The 14,751-nt window shown below is 54.7% G+C and overlaps 1 protein-coding gene across 9 annotated transcripts in view; it reads left to right on the forward strand.

The window, feature by feature from the left end:
• The window catches only part of CTNNBIP1 (catenin beta interacting protein 1), a 73,228-nt gene that overhangs the window by 39,732 nt on the left and 18,745 nt on the right, over positions 1-14,751 (forward strand). For 4 of the 9 annotated variants that reach the window (XM_055083792.1, XM_055083788.1, XM_055083789.1 and 1 more), the window contains 2 exons: positions 1,912-2,030; positions 2,586-2,730. In XM_055083792.1, coding sequence (XP_054939767.1) covers positions 1,935-2,030; positions 2,586-2,730 — 241 coding nt within the window. In that variant the 5' untranslated portion in view covers positions 1,912-1,934. Of the gene's footprint in view, positions 1-1,173; positions 1,301-1,911; positions 2,031-2,585; positions 2,731-14,751 lie in introns of those variants that run through there. The other 5 variants (XR_008616941.1, XM_024125673.1, XM_055083791.1 and 2 more) reach the window with 4 other exon arrangements.

Consider the following 14,751-nt stretch of genomic DNA (forward strand, 5'->3'; position numbering starts at 1 on the left):
AATGGATAAAGAAGATGTGGTACATATATACAATGGAATATTACTCAGCCATAAAAAGGAACGAAATTGAGTCATTTGTTGAGACGTGGATGGATCTAGAGACTGTCATACAGAGTAAAGTAAGTCAGAAAGAGAAAAACAAATATCGTATATTAATGCATGTATGTGGAACCTAGAAAAATGGTATAGATGAACCGGTTTACAGGGCAGAAGTTGAGACACAGATGTAGAGAACAAACGTATGGACACCCAGGGGGAAAGCCACAGGGGCGTGGGGTTGGTGGTGTGCTGAATTGGGTGATTGGGATTGACATGTATCCACTGATGTGTATACAATTGATGACTAATAAGAACCTGCTGTATAAAAAAATAAAATAAAGTTCAAAAATTAAAAAAAAAACACACACAACTTATTTTTAAAAATAAATAAATAAAAATAATTTTTAAAAAAGATCATTCCGGCTACTTGCGCTGGGTGGTGGAGTGGAAGGAAGTGAGAAGGGGTGGACAGGAGGAGGAGTGATCCCCCAGAACCAAGCCTCCCCACTCAGCTGTGCTGGGAACTGAGGGCTGTCCGCTGCTCTGGTGCACCTGGCCCCAGGGGACGGCTGGCTGCCTCTCACCAGAGGTCGTTCTGCAGGCAGCTCACCCCTCCTTCCTGGTTACCAGTTGTTTATTAGACCCTTTTCTGAACCAGGAGGAGGTGACAGGGTAGCAGACAGTAGAAGAGGGAGCCTGGGCTTTGGTGGTGGAAAGGAAGGACCTGTAAGAAGACGGCACTGCATTGAGTGCACAGCTGCTACGTTTTTTGCAGCTACGTATTGCTACTCAATACGCATTTTGCCCTATTGTGCAGGCTTTTAGGGCCGGAGCCCCTGTTAGCTTCTGGGGACTGAGCGGTTGACAGGAGCCTCCAGGGAGGCTGCTGCCCAGGGCTCTGGCGCCTTTCTGAGTCTGCCCTTCACCTGGGAGAGCCTGCTGGTCCAAGGCTTGCTGGCCCCTGAGGGATGGGCGGCGTGAGGAGTGCCCTTGGCCCGCAAGCCCGGCTCCCTTGGTCCTCCGAGCGCAGCTCCTTGGTACCAGGGCTGCCAGGGCTCCACCCCCACCAGCTGCTGCGTTATTTCTGACTCATCCAGGAGTTACAAGTGTGTAACCCAAACCCCTCCACGCCCGGCTTCCTCGCCCCCAGCTCCTCCTGGAGGGAGGAAACCCTGGGACTTCTGTCCTGGGACCTTTCTGCAGGTCGGGTCCCTGCTGCACCTGGACTCAGCTGCCACGTGCAGGAGCCATCCTGTGACAGGTGGGTGGGCTTGTGAGGGTGGCGGCAGCAAGCCCGGGCGGGTGTGTGTGCCCGCAGCCCCAGGCTCGCCGTCCCCATCGAGGGACTCCTTGGAGCCCAGCCCAGGAGGCAGCCTCTTGAACTCGTCAGGGACTTTTGCAGAGGGAGCTGTCTTGGTGTTTGGGGGCTGGGTACTGATCCCATGGCTTCTCCAGCTACAGGCTCCAGCCGGCTGCCTCTGATCACGTCACTTTGCTCATGGAAGTTGCTGGCTTTGAAAGACGGGGACACTTTGGGTTTCATGCAGCACATCTCCTGGGCTCATAGCAGGAGCCTTGCTGAGGGGTGGCTGGAAGGTAGAGCTGGCCAGAAGTCTGGGTCAGCTCAGCCACCTGGGCCTGACAGCTCCACACACAGAGGGGGCCGGCCACCAGTGCCTGCTCCGGGGAGATCCCTGCTCAGTCTGGCTGTCGGGCCAGCAGGCGTGAGGGAGGAACGGGCAACTCGCCACCTGCTCTGGGCTCTCAGAAACTAGCCCCTGATGCTACATGGGCGGCCTGACAACTCGTGTCGGTATGCAGGTATGTCTCGTCCTGACACCGCCCCACCCCATGCTTCTCCTTGCTCTGCAGGAGTCCCCAGAGCTGGCCAGGGGATGAACCGCGAGGGGGCCCCCGGGAAGAGTCCGGAGGAGATGTACGTTCAGCAGAAGGTCCGGGTGCTGCTTATGCTGAGGAAGATGGGCTCCAACGTGAGTACCTTCGGGGCATCGAGCAGCAGGCCCCCCAGGGAGGGTGCCTGATGCAGGCGGGCAGAGGGGCTGTAACCACCTTCTGTAGCAGCTGTGGTCTGGGGAAGGGGATGCCAGGCCTCTGGCTTGGCTGTGGCTAATTCAGGCTCCCGGGCACAGGCACCGGCATGTCCAGTTCGTCAGGGAACTGAGGCTCCAAGTTTGGGCCAAGTGGGTGAGGGTCCTAAAGGCCCTGACCTTCCTCTCCTCCACTCTCCGAGAGTCTTCCCTTCGTGGTGACCTGGGGGCAGGACAGCCACCGAGAGGGCAGCAGATGTGCAGTGGCCCTTCTCAACAGGAGAGGGAGGGGCTCCCCAAGCAGGGCCTGCCCTACGCTGGAATCCCGTCCCCGATCCGATCCCCGTGGCGAGGCCTGTGGGCCCCATGGACCAAGTTTCAGGGATGGGAGCAGAGGGGAGAGGGTGCTCACCCTGGAACTAAAAGGTCAGTTCTCAACAACAGAGGCCCAGGGAGCGGGTGCGGGCCACCCTTCACCCAGCCCTTTCGCCCTCGCAGCTGACGGCCAGCGAGGAGGAGTTCCTGCGCACCTACGCGGGGGTGGTCAACAGCCAGCTCAGCCAGCTACCCCAGCACTCCATCGACCAGGGTGAGTCCATCGACCAGGGTGAGTCTATCGACCAGGGTGAGTCCATCGACCAGGGTGAGTCGTCGAGGGCCCCCATGGCCAGCGACAGCAAGTTGTGGTTCCTTTGGAAAGCGTAGCTCCAGCCCTTCCAGATGGGTGGTCCATGAGAGAGAGATTTCGGGGCTGCAGCTCCCTCACCCACAGAGCTGAGCCCCGGGTGGCGGCAGTGTCTGGACGTGGAGCCTGCAGAGGCTCCAGAGCCTCCAGGCCGGTCCCTTCTCCTTCCCCAGCTGGGAGCCAAGAACCCAATCAGGTAATGGGGGGATCCCTTTCTAGGCCTGGGGGAGGAAGAGGAAGAAATGGAGGTGTTTGGGGGCCCCAGAGCTGCAGAGGCTCTGGTGGTTGCATTTCTTCAGCCTTTGCCTGCCCCCCCCGCCCCAGTACCCTGTTCAGGACAAGGAAACCACCCTTGTGGGCAGGGGCCTGCTCTAGGTGCAGGCTGCACGGTGGCTGCTGTGTTCCTGGCTGTGCCCAGGAAGGTGGCCCCAGTGGCCCTGGAGGTCTCCGTGTGCCCAAGGGAGTTATTTCTCTTGAGTACCCTCAGCCAGTTGTAATAATGGTAGTGAGTAAAACTGAGTGTTTATTGTCTAGCAGGCTCGAGCTGCCAGCTTTATTACTTCTGCTTAGCAGGCAAGGAAACGGGTTCAGAAGCAAAAAGCCACTGCAGCCAGTTGCTGGGGGGCCCAGGATGCAAACCTGCAGCCCGATTGCAGAGCTGGGTTTGTCTCTGTCCTGGAGCCGCAGGAAGCTGCTGGGCACGTGATGGGCTCTCCCTTTCTGGAAGCCTTATCCTGACCCTGTAGCCCAGGACCCTGACCACCAGTTTCCAATTGCTTGGAATTCTTGGCCATTAAATCGTGCAGCCGGTGGCCTGCCTGGTGTGAGCAGGCTCCCAGGAGCAGAGTGCTGATGGGCGTGTTTGCTGATCCCTGAGGCTGGGGAGGTGAGCAGACCTGGCACACGGCACTGCTTTTCCTGAGGCTGCCCTTCTCCTGGATGTCACACGCAGGGCTCTGCCCTGGCGCAGGGCCCGGTTCCCGAGCTCTGACGCTGGGTGTGACCCAGCCTGTGCGTCCAAGTCAGCAGAAATGTACAGGGTGTTCCTGTGGCCCCAGCAGCTCCCAGGGACAGCCGCTCGCCCGGGCCACCCTCGTGCCGCAGCCTGTCTGCGCCAGCTGTGCTGTCAGCCACGGCTGGGGAGGAGATAAGGGGTGTGGAGTCTGCCCCCACCCCCACCCCCACCCCGTCCTGGGATATTTCTTCTGGGAGAGGTCTTTTCTCCTCCAGGGCTGATCTGGGTTTTAGCGTGGTCCCTCTCCCCTGCTCCCCAACTGTATTCACTTGAAACCCTCAGGCTTCTGAGTCCCTGGGGCATCACCTTTTCTCCCAGCCTGGTCTTGGGTCACTGGGTTAACCTGAATTTGAGCTTCAGGGGTAAGAATGCCTCTAAGTAGAAAGCTGTTAATGGGAAAATAAATCAAAAGAAGCTATAGAACTGTATGTCAGTATAGAAAACACCACCACATGCACTCTCCACCCCCCGCCCATATATACACACGCACGAATGTATGTGTATAGAGCAAAAGAAGCTGAAAGAATATTTACCAGGTTGTTTGTAGAAAATTTTGATAGAGGGTGGAACCACATAAGGGACTTTGACTTTCCAAGTCACACATTTTTTTGTAAAACTAAGTTTTTTAACATTGCGCATACATTTCTTTTACAATAAGGGAAGTTTTTTTTTTAGATTCTGAGTTTTTTTTTGGTTTCCTATTTTTCTTTTTCCTCTTTTTTAAATTGAAGTATAGTTGATTTACAGTGTTGTGTTAATTTCTACTGTACAGCAAAGTGATTTAGTTTTACACATATATACATTCTTTTTTTAAATATTCTTTTCCATTATGGTTTATCATAGGATATTGAATATAGTTCTCTGTGCTATACAGTAGGACCTTGTTGTTTAAAGGGAAGTTTTAAAAAGTGTTTTTAAGAGAACTCTTTTTGTCTTGCTCAGCTAAACCAACAACTGAAAATAAAAATGAGCTCTGCTGAGTTATTTAAGGCGGTCACGGTGACCCCACCTGGCCTGAAACTGCTGAGCAGTCAGGAGTGAGCCGTGGGCATGTGGGTGTGATTTCGTGGCCCTGGAATCCGGGCCCTCCTGGGTGTGGGGAGTCCACAGACAGACAGGCTGGCCTTGGGTACTTCTCTCCGGGAAGCAGTCTCCTGGGAGTGAACCTGGAGCCGGGTGAGAATCTCTGGGGAGCTGGTTCTCCGCTGCTGCGCTGCCCTTCAGCCTGCCTCTCGCCCCACAGTCACCTCCAGCGACCAGCCTCACAGACATACTGTATTTTCTCTGTGCCAACAAAACAACAAGCAGTCCAGTCTCTCCCACTATGGAGGTTCAAGCCTGAGAGCAGGACCCTACATTTCTGCCCACGCCCTGGGGCCAAATGGGGCTTTGATAAAATTCTAGCCTGCCCACCTTCCCCGCTGGCAGAGCTGACCTCAGCTGATGCCACAGGGCATGTTGCTGTCAGAGTCTCAGGTGCCACCCAGGTGGCAAGAGCCCTGGATCATTGCTTCCAGTGCTCAGGACCCCAGCATGAAAGGCCCAGAAAGGCCTAGGAGCATTCGGGGTGATGGGCCGGACCGTCCCATAGAAGCCTGGTGTGAGCGCCTCCTGCCACTAGGTGGCACTGTCTCTCAGCAAATGCCTGTGCTCTGCTCCGCCGGCTCCCGCAACTCTGACCTGTTCCAGCTGTTCCAGCTGCCCTCAGTAGGGGGCCTGAGGCCGCCCCACCAATGGGTCAGTGCTTGGCCATCCGTCCCGGGGTCCTGCCCACCACCTTGGGCCCGCACACGCTTCCCCTCTGGGGCTGGAGGGGTCTGGTACCGGGAGCACTGCTTGCCCTCCCCAGACCCAGGTAGGAGAGCAGCAGGCGGGGCATCCCTCAACCCACGCCTCCCGGCCACCCCCCATCCCATTCTTCCCTTTGTGAACACGTGTTCAGTATCTGCTGGGTCCAGGTAGGTGCTGGAGACCCTGGTGCACGGGCCTGCACCATAGGGCCCTCACCAAATGGTTCCAGGAGAGGGCCCCAGAGGCCCCCCAGTACTGCACTGGACAGTGGGTAGACCTGCCTGGCCTGTGCTGTTCCAAGACCACCCTCGAAAGCCTCCTTCTGGAAGCCCTCCTTTCCCTCCCTTGTCTTCCATAAGACCCCCCCCTCCCCCATTTTCTGCCTCTCTCTGCTCACTGCCTCCCTCCCCCCACCCCAGCACCTCCTTTCCCCTCACCATGGTCATGCTGGTGTTCTCCATATTCTGTCCTCTCCTCTCAGTGTCACACACTGTCCCTGGGAGGTCACATACACTCCCGTGACTCCAACAGAGCTCTGGTCGACGCCTTCCAAATACACCCTCTCAGCCCAGACCCCCTGCTGACCCCCAGATTGATGCGTGCTCTCTACTGGCCGCACACGCCCCACATTCAGCAGGTCCAGGGTCGTAACCTCTCCCCACCCCGGGATCTGTGCTCCCGCCTGTATTCTCTGTCGCGAGGATGTGCCACCCTTGAGCCCGGTGTCCTGGGGGCCAACCACTGACTGCCGTCTTCCCCAGGCATCTAGGAGGTTACCAAGTCCTCTTGGTTCTCCCTCCTTAATGCTCCTCACATCTGCTTTGTCTTCTCCATCTTGGTTTGAACCCCCATTTTGGTCTAAGCCCCTGTTAATTCTTGCCTTGATCACCACAGGCAGCCCCTAACTGGCATCTTGAATTCTCGTCTTGCCCTCTCCGTGCACTTTCTACCCTGTACCCAGAGTGAGTATCGAAGGCTACGTCAGCGGGTCTCTTCCCGACTTAAAATCTTTCAGTGGCTCTCTACTGCCTTGAGGATAAAATCCAAACCCCTTAGCTTGATGAGCAGGACCCCTGCCCACCCGACACCAGGACCTCATGCTCCACAAACGGCCACAGTGAATGGCTTTCAGCTCCCGTCTCAGGCCTCGTGCATTCATGCCTTTCCGTCCCTGCCTTTGCCTCTCGGCTGCCAGGAGCCCAGCCCTGAGCCCACCCCCTCCCCTGCCTCCCACAGGCAGGGCCAGGCCCTCCTGTGATTCCCCACCGCACACATGTACCTCGGCCCTGCTACTCCCCACACTGTCTCCTGGTCCATCTCTTGACCAACTCTGAGCCCCTTGTGGCTTCCCTCTTTGTATTTGTGGGGCTGGGTCCCCCGGAGCGCCAGCATGTTCTTGGGTGAATGAAGGGACCAGGCTCTGGGTCTGGGAGCGCTCAGTCCCCCGGAAAGGCAGGGACATGAAGCGCTTGTCTCCTGGTCCCTAGGGTGGCCGAGCAGACCCGACATCCTCGCTGGACTGACTTTGAACCAAAGGCAATCATGGCTTCTCTGGGAAGGTCGCCTTGCTGAGAAGCCCCAGCTCTAGGCTCGGGGGCGGAGAGCTGTAGCTTCCAAAGCAGGCTCAACAGAATGCTGAGTTCGTGCCTTTCTTGTTGTCAGTGCTGTTCTCTCCATAACATATGTCGATCGTTTTTCCTGGCTATAAAAGAATGCATAGTCATTGTGGAAAGTCATTGGGAAAGACAAACAGCAGAAAAGCTTAGAGGATTGACTCCTACCATGTAGCTAGAATCACTGTTCCCTTGCATTAATTTCCCAGCAGATTTAAAAAAAAATGTGCATGTATTTTCATTACAGAGTTGAGACCATACAGTGTAAACGTTGTAATATCCATTTTAACATCCATTTTTTTACTTATGATAATTTTACCTTGTCCTCAAAACGATTTTCAAGAAAACATTTTAGCAGTCGCGTGATACGCAGCCATGTGGCCGTGCTATCATTTTTTTGACCGATCCTTTACCTTTTTTTTTTCGGTGGCTGCGCCGGGTCTTAGTTGCGGCACGTGGGATCTTAGTTGCGGCACGCGGGATCTTTAGTTGCGGCCCACTAACTCTTAGTTGTGGCACGCATGTGGGATCTAGTTCCCCGACCAGGGATCGAACCCAGGCCCCCTGCATTGGGAGTGAGGAGTCTTACCCACTGGACCACCAGGGAAGTCCCCTGATCCTTTACTACTCGACATTTCTTTTTCATTTTTGCTATTAATTATAATGAATTTAATTTATTGAGCTCCTCCTGTGTGCCACGTTCCATGTCAAGTAGCGTATAACGTTATCCCAGAGAATCCTCATGACAGCCCTGTGAGGCAGCCACTGTCACAGGCCCACTTTCACGATGAGAAAACAGGCCCTGAGAGGTTGAGTAAGATGCTCAAGGTCATAGAATGGGTCACGTGGGTCCAGGGTGTGGTAAACAAAGACCGTCTAGGAGTGGCTTACAGGCCATGTGCATTTTTAAGCAGAACGGTGTTTTACCTGAGGAGCAGGTGTGATGTAGGCAGTTAGCATGGTATTTCAGGAGGGCGTGAGAAAATTGGAAGGGTTTCCTGCTGCCTTCTTTTTCTGGGCCTTTCACCTCCAGGTGCCTTTGAACGTGCTGGTTCTGTTTGAGCTCCAGGTCTCTCCCTGCCCCAGCACCACACTGGGGACGGATGTGGCGAGTGCCAGTTCCAGGCCCCTGGTGCACTGGGCAAAGGCCTCCTTATGGCCAGTCGCCTGCAGAACTACCATCCTCGAGTCATGCTTCGTATAGACCCTTGTCCAGCTGTCCTGGGGCTGGAGGGACCCTGTCTTGATGTGGCCCATTTTGTTAAGGAAGCCCTCATCCTTTCTCTTCCCCTCTTCCTGGCCCTGGAGCTGCGGTGCTGGCACGCTGGCTCCCCAGGCCTGTTCCAGCCTCCGTCTGATCACACTCTTTCTCGAAGAGACTTTCTAGGGAAGGTCCCCAGCCTGAGCCAGCTGGGCGGTCCCAGGGCTCTTCTGGCTTTCCCCTGCGGAAGCCAAGGCTGCGGGCTCAGGGTCCACTGCCAGCAAGCCTAAAATAGGTCATTTGGTCTCAGGGTTACACTGAGAACCTTGTTAAAATAGCTGTGGTCATGGGCAACCCAGCAGGGAGCCAGCGGCCCAAGGGGAGGGCCCACCCACCCAGTGCGCGGCTCTCCCGGGGCCCCCCCAGTGCGCGGCTCTCCCGGGGCCCCCCCAGTGCGCGGCTCTCCCGGGGCCCACCCAGTGTGCGGTTCTCCCGGGGCCCACCCAGTGCGCGGCTCTCCCAGGGACCAAGCAAGCTCACCCCTCTGCTCATCACCCCACTTGACCCTCTCAGCGGCCTTCGAGTGGGGTGCTGGCACAATCTCCGTTTTACAGCCAGCATTCTTCCTGGAATCCTTTCCCACACCATCTGGCCTCTGCTCTTTCACTTCCTCTGCCGCCCTCTCTGCCCTTCCAGGGTCGGCCCGCTTTCCTCCTCTGGCTCCTGAACTGCCTGCGGATCTTTCTTCCCGTGTAGCGGTTATCACATCAGGTCAGGATCCCCGAGGGGCCAAGGTCCATGCTGTGCTCGCAGTCTCACATTTCCCCGTGGTCCAGCTCTGGCACAGAGTGGGGTCTGTCAGATCCCTGTGTAGACCGAGGCTCCCCCTCTGTGCGGACCAGCTGCTGGGGTCCCGGGACCCCCATCTGCTCACGTGCGGCTCTGAGGCTTTTCTCCCAGAGGCTCCAGGTGATAACCAACTCTGGACTGAAATTACTGTCAGGCCCCGGGAGAATTCCAGTCAGTGGGATGGGAAGCTAATCTTTTTAAACTTTAATCAACACTTTCATGAGAATTACCTGTAACCTAATAATAATAAAATTGAACCCAAAAATCTCATATACATTGAATCCGACTGAAAAATCGACCAGAAGGACTTGGTACGTGATAACTTGTATCACAGAAAAAGAAAAAAAATACCCCGTGTCGAGGGGGATGAATTGGGAGATTGGGATACACACTACTGATACCATATATACCACTGTATATACACTGGTGATACTATATATACCCCTATATATACACTACTGATACCATATATACCACTATATATACACTACTGATACCATATATACCACTATATATACACTACTGATACCATATATACCACTGTATATACACTATTGATACTATGTATACCACTATATATACACTAGTGATACTATATATACCACTATATATACACTACTGATGCCATATATACCACTGTATATACACTAGTGATACCATGTGCAAAATAGGTAACTAATGAGAACCTGCTGTACAGCACAGGGAACTCTACTCAATACTCTTCGGTGACCTAAATGGGAAGGAAATCCAAAAAAGAGGGGAGATGTGTACACGTATAGCTGATTCACTTTGCTGTGCAGCAGGAACTGACACAACAGTGTAAAGCAACTAGACTCCAGTAAAAGTTAATGTAAAAAAATAACCCCGAGAAAGGGAAAGAGCTGAAGAGCAGGGCCGGTTGCTCAGTTCGGCCTCTGGTTCCGGCCGGTGAAGGGCTGCCTTGACCCTCCTTCACCAGCGTGATGGGTTCTGTTGTATAGAGCTGAGAGCAGGGGCCTCCAAGCGCTTGTGCGTCTCTGCTCCCGCCTCCTGGCACCCAGAAGGGGCAGACCTCTGTCCCGGAGGAGAGCGTCAAGGGCCAGTTCGGCCAGCGATGGCACAGTCCGCTCACAGTAGCCCATTGATCTGGATGCCAGGCGACCGCCCCCGGCCTCGAGCTGCCAGCCCAGCAGGGCAGACGGAAACAGGAGCAAACACGTAAAGAATTTTGAGTGCAGATCACAGATGACTGACCCTGAGGGAAGGGATCCCCCGCTAGAAAGCCCCCGAGGTAGGATGTGTGTGCTGGGCTCAGTGGGGTATGGGGGGGTGAGGTGGGTTTGGGGCACGTGGGACTAGAGCAGAGCAGGTGTACTAGAACCCTGAGGGGTGACCCCACGAGATGCTGTTTGTGATGCTTTATGCTGCGGACGTTATCCGGGTCAGTCAGATGGGCAGGATACATGTGTTTTGCAGGTGAGGAAACGGAGGTGGATGTGCAGGGACTTGCCCAGTATCGCACGGGTAGGCAGGGGTCAGACCCAGGCCCAGGTACCGTGATCCACCAAGGGAGCCCAAGCCTGGGGAGGCCCTTGTTGGTCTGCCAGGAGCCGCCTCACACCTGGGCCCAGTAGGCGTCACCAAGCCTGGAGCCTGCCTTGGCTGCTGAGACCTTGGTGGATCCGGGGCGTTGTCCTCATGGCGATTAGTGTCGTGCTGTCTCTGGGTAAAAGCCATCCTCTGGGAACTTTGGGCGGCAGAGCTGAGCTGTATAGCACCCCTGGGCTCCTAGGCCACGGCTGCTAAAAGCAGCACATGCCACCAAGCAGGTTTGGGCTTGTCTGGGGGGAGACCTAGTCCAGGTTGGTGCCCGAGTCTCACCCCCGTGGAGACTTTTGCCCTTGCAGAGGTGTCTGGGACCTGTTTTTCCGGGAGCCTCGCTGCCTGGCTCATCTCCCCAGAGCCAGTAGCTGAGCCGTGCAGTTTTCGGGTAGGCGGGTAGCCGAGTAGCAGATGCTGGTTGGTATGCACAGCAAGACAGTGAGCTCAGGGGCAAAGAGGAAGTACCAAAGCCAAAAATCATGTGGTCAGACAAGGGGCAGATGTCGGGAATGGGAATCATTCCCTGGACGCTTTGGTGCGTGTGACCGTGTTTCCTCTCCAGCCGGTCAGCCGTGTGCGTGGAGGATAACCCGGGCTTGGCAGGTCGGGTTCCCTGGACGGTTTTGAAGAACTTTTGCCAAAGTTAACTCCCTATGCGAAGGTAACTTTGCCAGAGTTAACTTCCAGAGTTAGCCTCCAGCAGGAATGGGGAGACTCTGGGGTGTCGGGGTCATATTTCGGAGTTTTCCAGGCCCCGGTCATTGGCCCTCATTGGGAAGGTGTTAGGCCCATTAGGAGGTCAGGAGGTCAGGAGACCCCCGAGCCCAGAATGGAGTAGTCCTGTTCAGCCCCAGCCAGGGATGGGCGTGAGGGTTTCAGAGAGGCTGGGGGGCTGCTGCCCTTGGAGGAGCCCAGGACCCTGAATCGGGTGACGTGGATGTCCCCACCTGCGGCTGATGCTGGTGCTGGGAGGCCCCCCCTTTTCTCTGGTGACATCTCTGCTGGGCTGTGTCCTGAACTGTGGGGCACTGGGGCTGGCAGGCTTTGGAAGCTGGCCCAGGCTTTTGTACCTTGTGTTGGTTTCTTGGGTAGGGTTTACTCTCAGGGCTGTTGCCTCTCTCCAGCCACCTATGAGCATCCACTCCTCCCGGCCGGACTCCGCAGGAGCCGGAAGAGCTCTCCGCAGCCCGTTCCCCCGCAGCCAGGCGCTTTGCTGGGCTGTAGACTGGACCAGCACGGTTAGCGCATCCCTGCTGCCCGAGGAGGCCTCATCCCTTCCTTCCGCTGCCTGGTCTTTCTCTCCGCAGGGTCCCTCCTGGAGAGGGAGTGGTGGTGGTGTCTGGAGCAGTCCTCGTCCGCCCTGGAACCGGGCCCAGCTCCATGGGAGCTCCAGGGTCTGTGCCTTTCCTGGAAAAGGGCAAAGGGCTCCACTAGGACGTCCCCGGCCAGGTGTGAGAAAGAGAGGCCGGGTGTACACCCGGCCGGATGTACTCCGTCCATCACCTTAGGGCTGCGGCCATCTCCCTGTTCCTCTTTCCTGTTCTTTCTCATTCCTGGGCCTTCCTCCAAACCACACTGCTCCCTGCCCCCTGTGCCCCAGCACCCTGTAGTGAACTGGCTCCCCGATGGCAGCATGCTGGTTCCCTTCGGTGAGCGGGATGTGGGCTGAGGGTGGTGCTGGTGTGTGGAGCCTGGGCTGGGCTTGTGATTCTGCTGGTGTGAATTCATCCTGAGCTTGCAAACAGACCAGTGACCCCATTGTCTCTCTCCCGCCCCCAGCTAGGGGCCAGCCTCCCTTTTCTAAGCTCCTGAATATTTGTCATTTTTCTCTCCCCAGTCACTTGACTGGACTCCATTAAAGGGGCAGAGCTGGCACGGCCCATGGGGTGGGATGGCCCCCTCGGTGCCCTGCCCTGGTTCAGAGAGCTGTGCCCTCGCCAGTGCCTTGGCCCTGCTGCCCGTAGCAGGGGAGCCATGGGACTAGGGGGGCACCTGGCAGAACAGTAGGCGGGGGCAGGGCGTGGGCGTCTGGGCTCCTCCCAGGTTGGCCTTCTGCATTCCATGTTGAATTTTCTCCAAGATACCCCAGGGCTGCTCTGGTGTTGCTTTATAAATCCTGGGTCTTGGTTCCATTCTAATGGGAGTAGATGGATTACTGCAGTCTCTGCCGGGAGGCCTGAGCAGCCTCAGTGCTCAGGGTAACTGGAGCAGGACCGTTCCTTCCTTTTCCTAATAGAAAACGACAGAACGTGTAGTGTAGCATGGTCTCCGGAGTCTGTGTCGGGGCCTCCCTCTGCCTCTGGTTCACCGAGTTGCTTCATCTCTCTGAGCTTCAGGCTCCTCACCTATAACGATTCCTCCCGTATCACTGTGTTAGATGCTGTGGTCAGGGAGGGCCTGGGGAGGTGATTTTACACAGACTGGCATGAAGTGCGAGAGCTGTGAGAGAGACTTGGGGGGAAGAGCATTGAGGCAAAGGAAACGGCAGGTGCAAAGGTCCTGGGTTGCAAGTTCCTGTGCCTGAAGGACAGCCAGGAGCCCATGTGGCTGGAGCGGAGTGAGGGGTGGGAGGAGGCCTATAAAAAGGGGTGAAAAGAGAGTGAGAGGCCAGATCGTGGTGGGTCTTGAAGCCACGGTGTAGAGTTTGGAGTTTCCCTTGAGTATGAGGAGAAATCTTATAATAAGCCACCTTTGGAGAGTTTTGAGCAAAGGAGTGGCAGGATCTGACTCATATTTTTAAGAACTTCCTTCTGACTGCCATGTGGAGAATGGACCCTCGGGGTCCAGAGAGGGGAGATCCAGGAAAAGAGAGTACAGGAGGCTAGTGAGAGGGGTAGTGGTGGCTTGGACCAGGGGGGTAGTAGGGGAAATGCTAATGTATTCAGGTTACATTTTAAAAGTATAGTCAGCAGGATTTGCTGATGTGTTACAAGTGGAGTGTGTGTGTGAGTGAGGGAATCGAGAAGACCCCAGGGTTTTTGACCTGAGCAACCAGGGGATGGAGGTGCCATCTGCTGAGATGGGGAAGGCTGCAGGTGGAGCAGGCTTGGGGCTGCACCATTTGACACTCCACCAGCAAAGTCTGAGGGCTCAAACTTCTCCACATCCTTGCTAATGCTTGTTATTGTCTGTCTTTTTGATTCCAGCTGTCCATATTAGGTATGAAGTGGTGTCTCATTGTGGTTTTGATTTGCATTTCCATAATGACTGATGATGTTGAGCATCTTTTCATGCCCTTGTTGACCATTCATATATCTTTTCTGGAGAAATGTCTATTCGAGTTCTTTGCCCATTTAAAAAAATGAGTTGTTTAACTTTTTATTATTATTGAGTTTTATATATATATAAAAAAATATATATAAATAATATATTATTTATATATTCTAGATAGGAGTCCCTTACCAGATATATGATTTGCAGATATTTTCTCCCATTCTGTAGGTTGTCTTTTCAATTTTTTTGATGGTGGTTTTTGAAGCATAAAAGCTTTTAACTTTGGGGGCTTCCCTGGCGGTCCAGTGGTTAAGACTCCGCGCTTCCAATGAAGGGGGTGCGGGTTTGATCCCTGGTCGGGGAACTAAGATCCCACATGCGGCGTGGCCAAATTGTGAAAAAAAAAAAGAAAGAAAGAAAGAAAGAAAGGCTTTTAACTTTGATAAAGCCCAATTTATTTATTTTTTTCTTTTGTTGATGGTGCTTTGGGTGTCATATCTAAGAAACCATTTCCTAACCCAAGACTATGAAGATTTACTCCTGTGTTTTCTTCTAAGAGTTTCATAACTTCAGCTCTTATATTTAGGTCATTCCTCCATTTTGAGTTAATTTTTGTATATGGTGCAAGGTAAGGGTTCAACTTCATCTTTTACATGTGAGTATGTCTAGCTGTCCCAGCACCATTTGTTCAGTTCTTTCCCACTGAACCCTCGGCA

This window comes from Physeter macrocephalus, chromosome 3, assembly GCF_002837175.3.
Source record: "Physeter macrocephalus isolate SW-GA chromosome 3, ASM283717v5, whole genome shotgun sequence".
Taxonomy (NCBI): Eukaryota; Metazoa; Chordata; class Mammalia; order Artiodactyla; family Physeteridae; genus Physeter; species Physeter macrocephalus.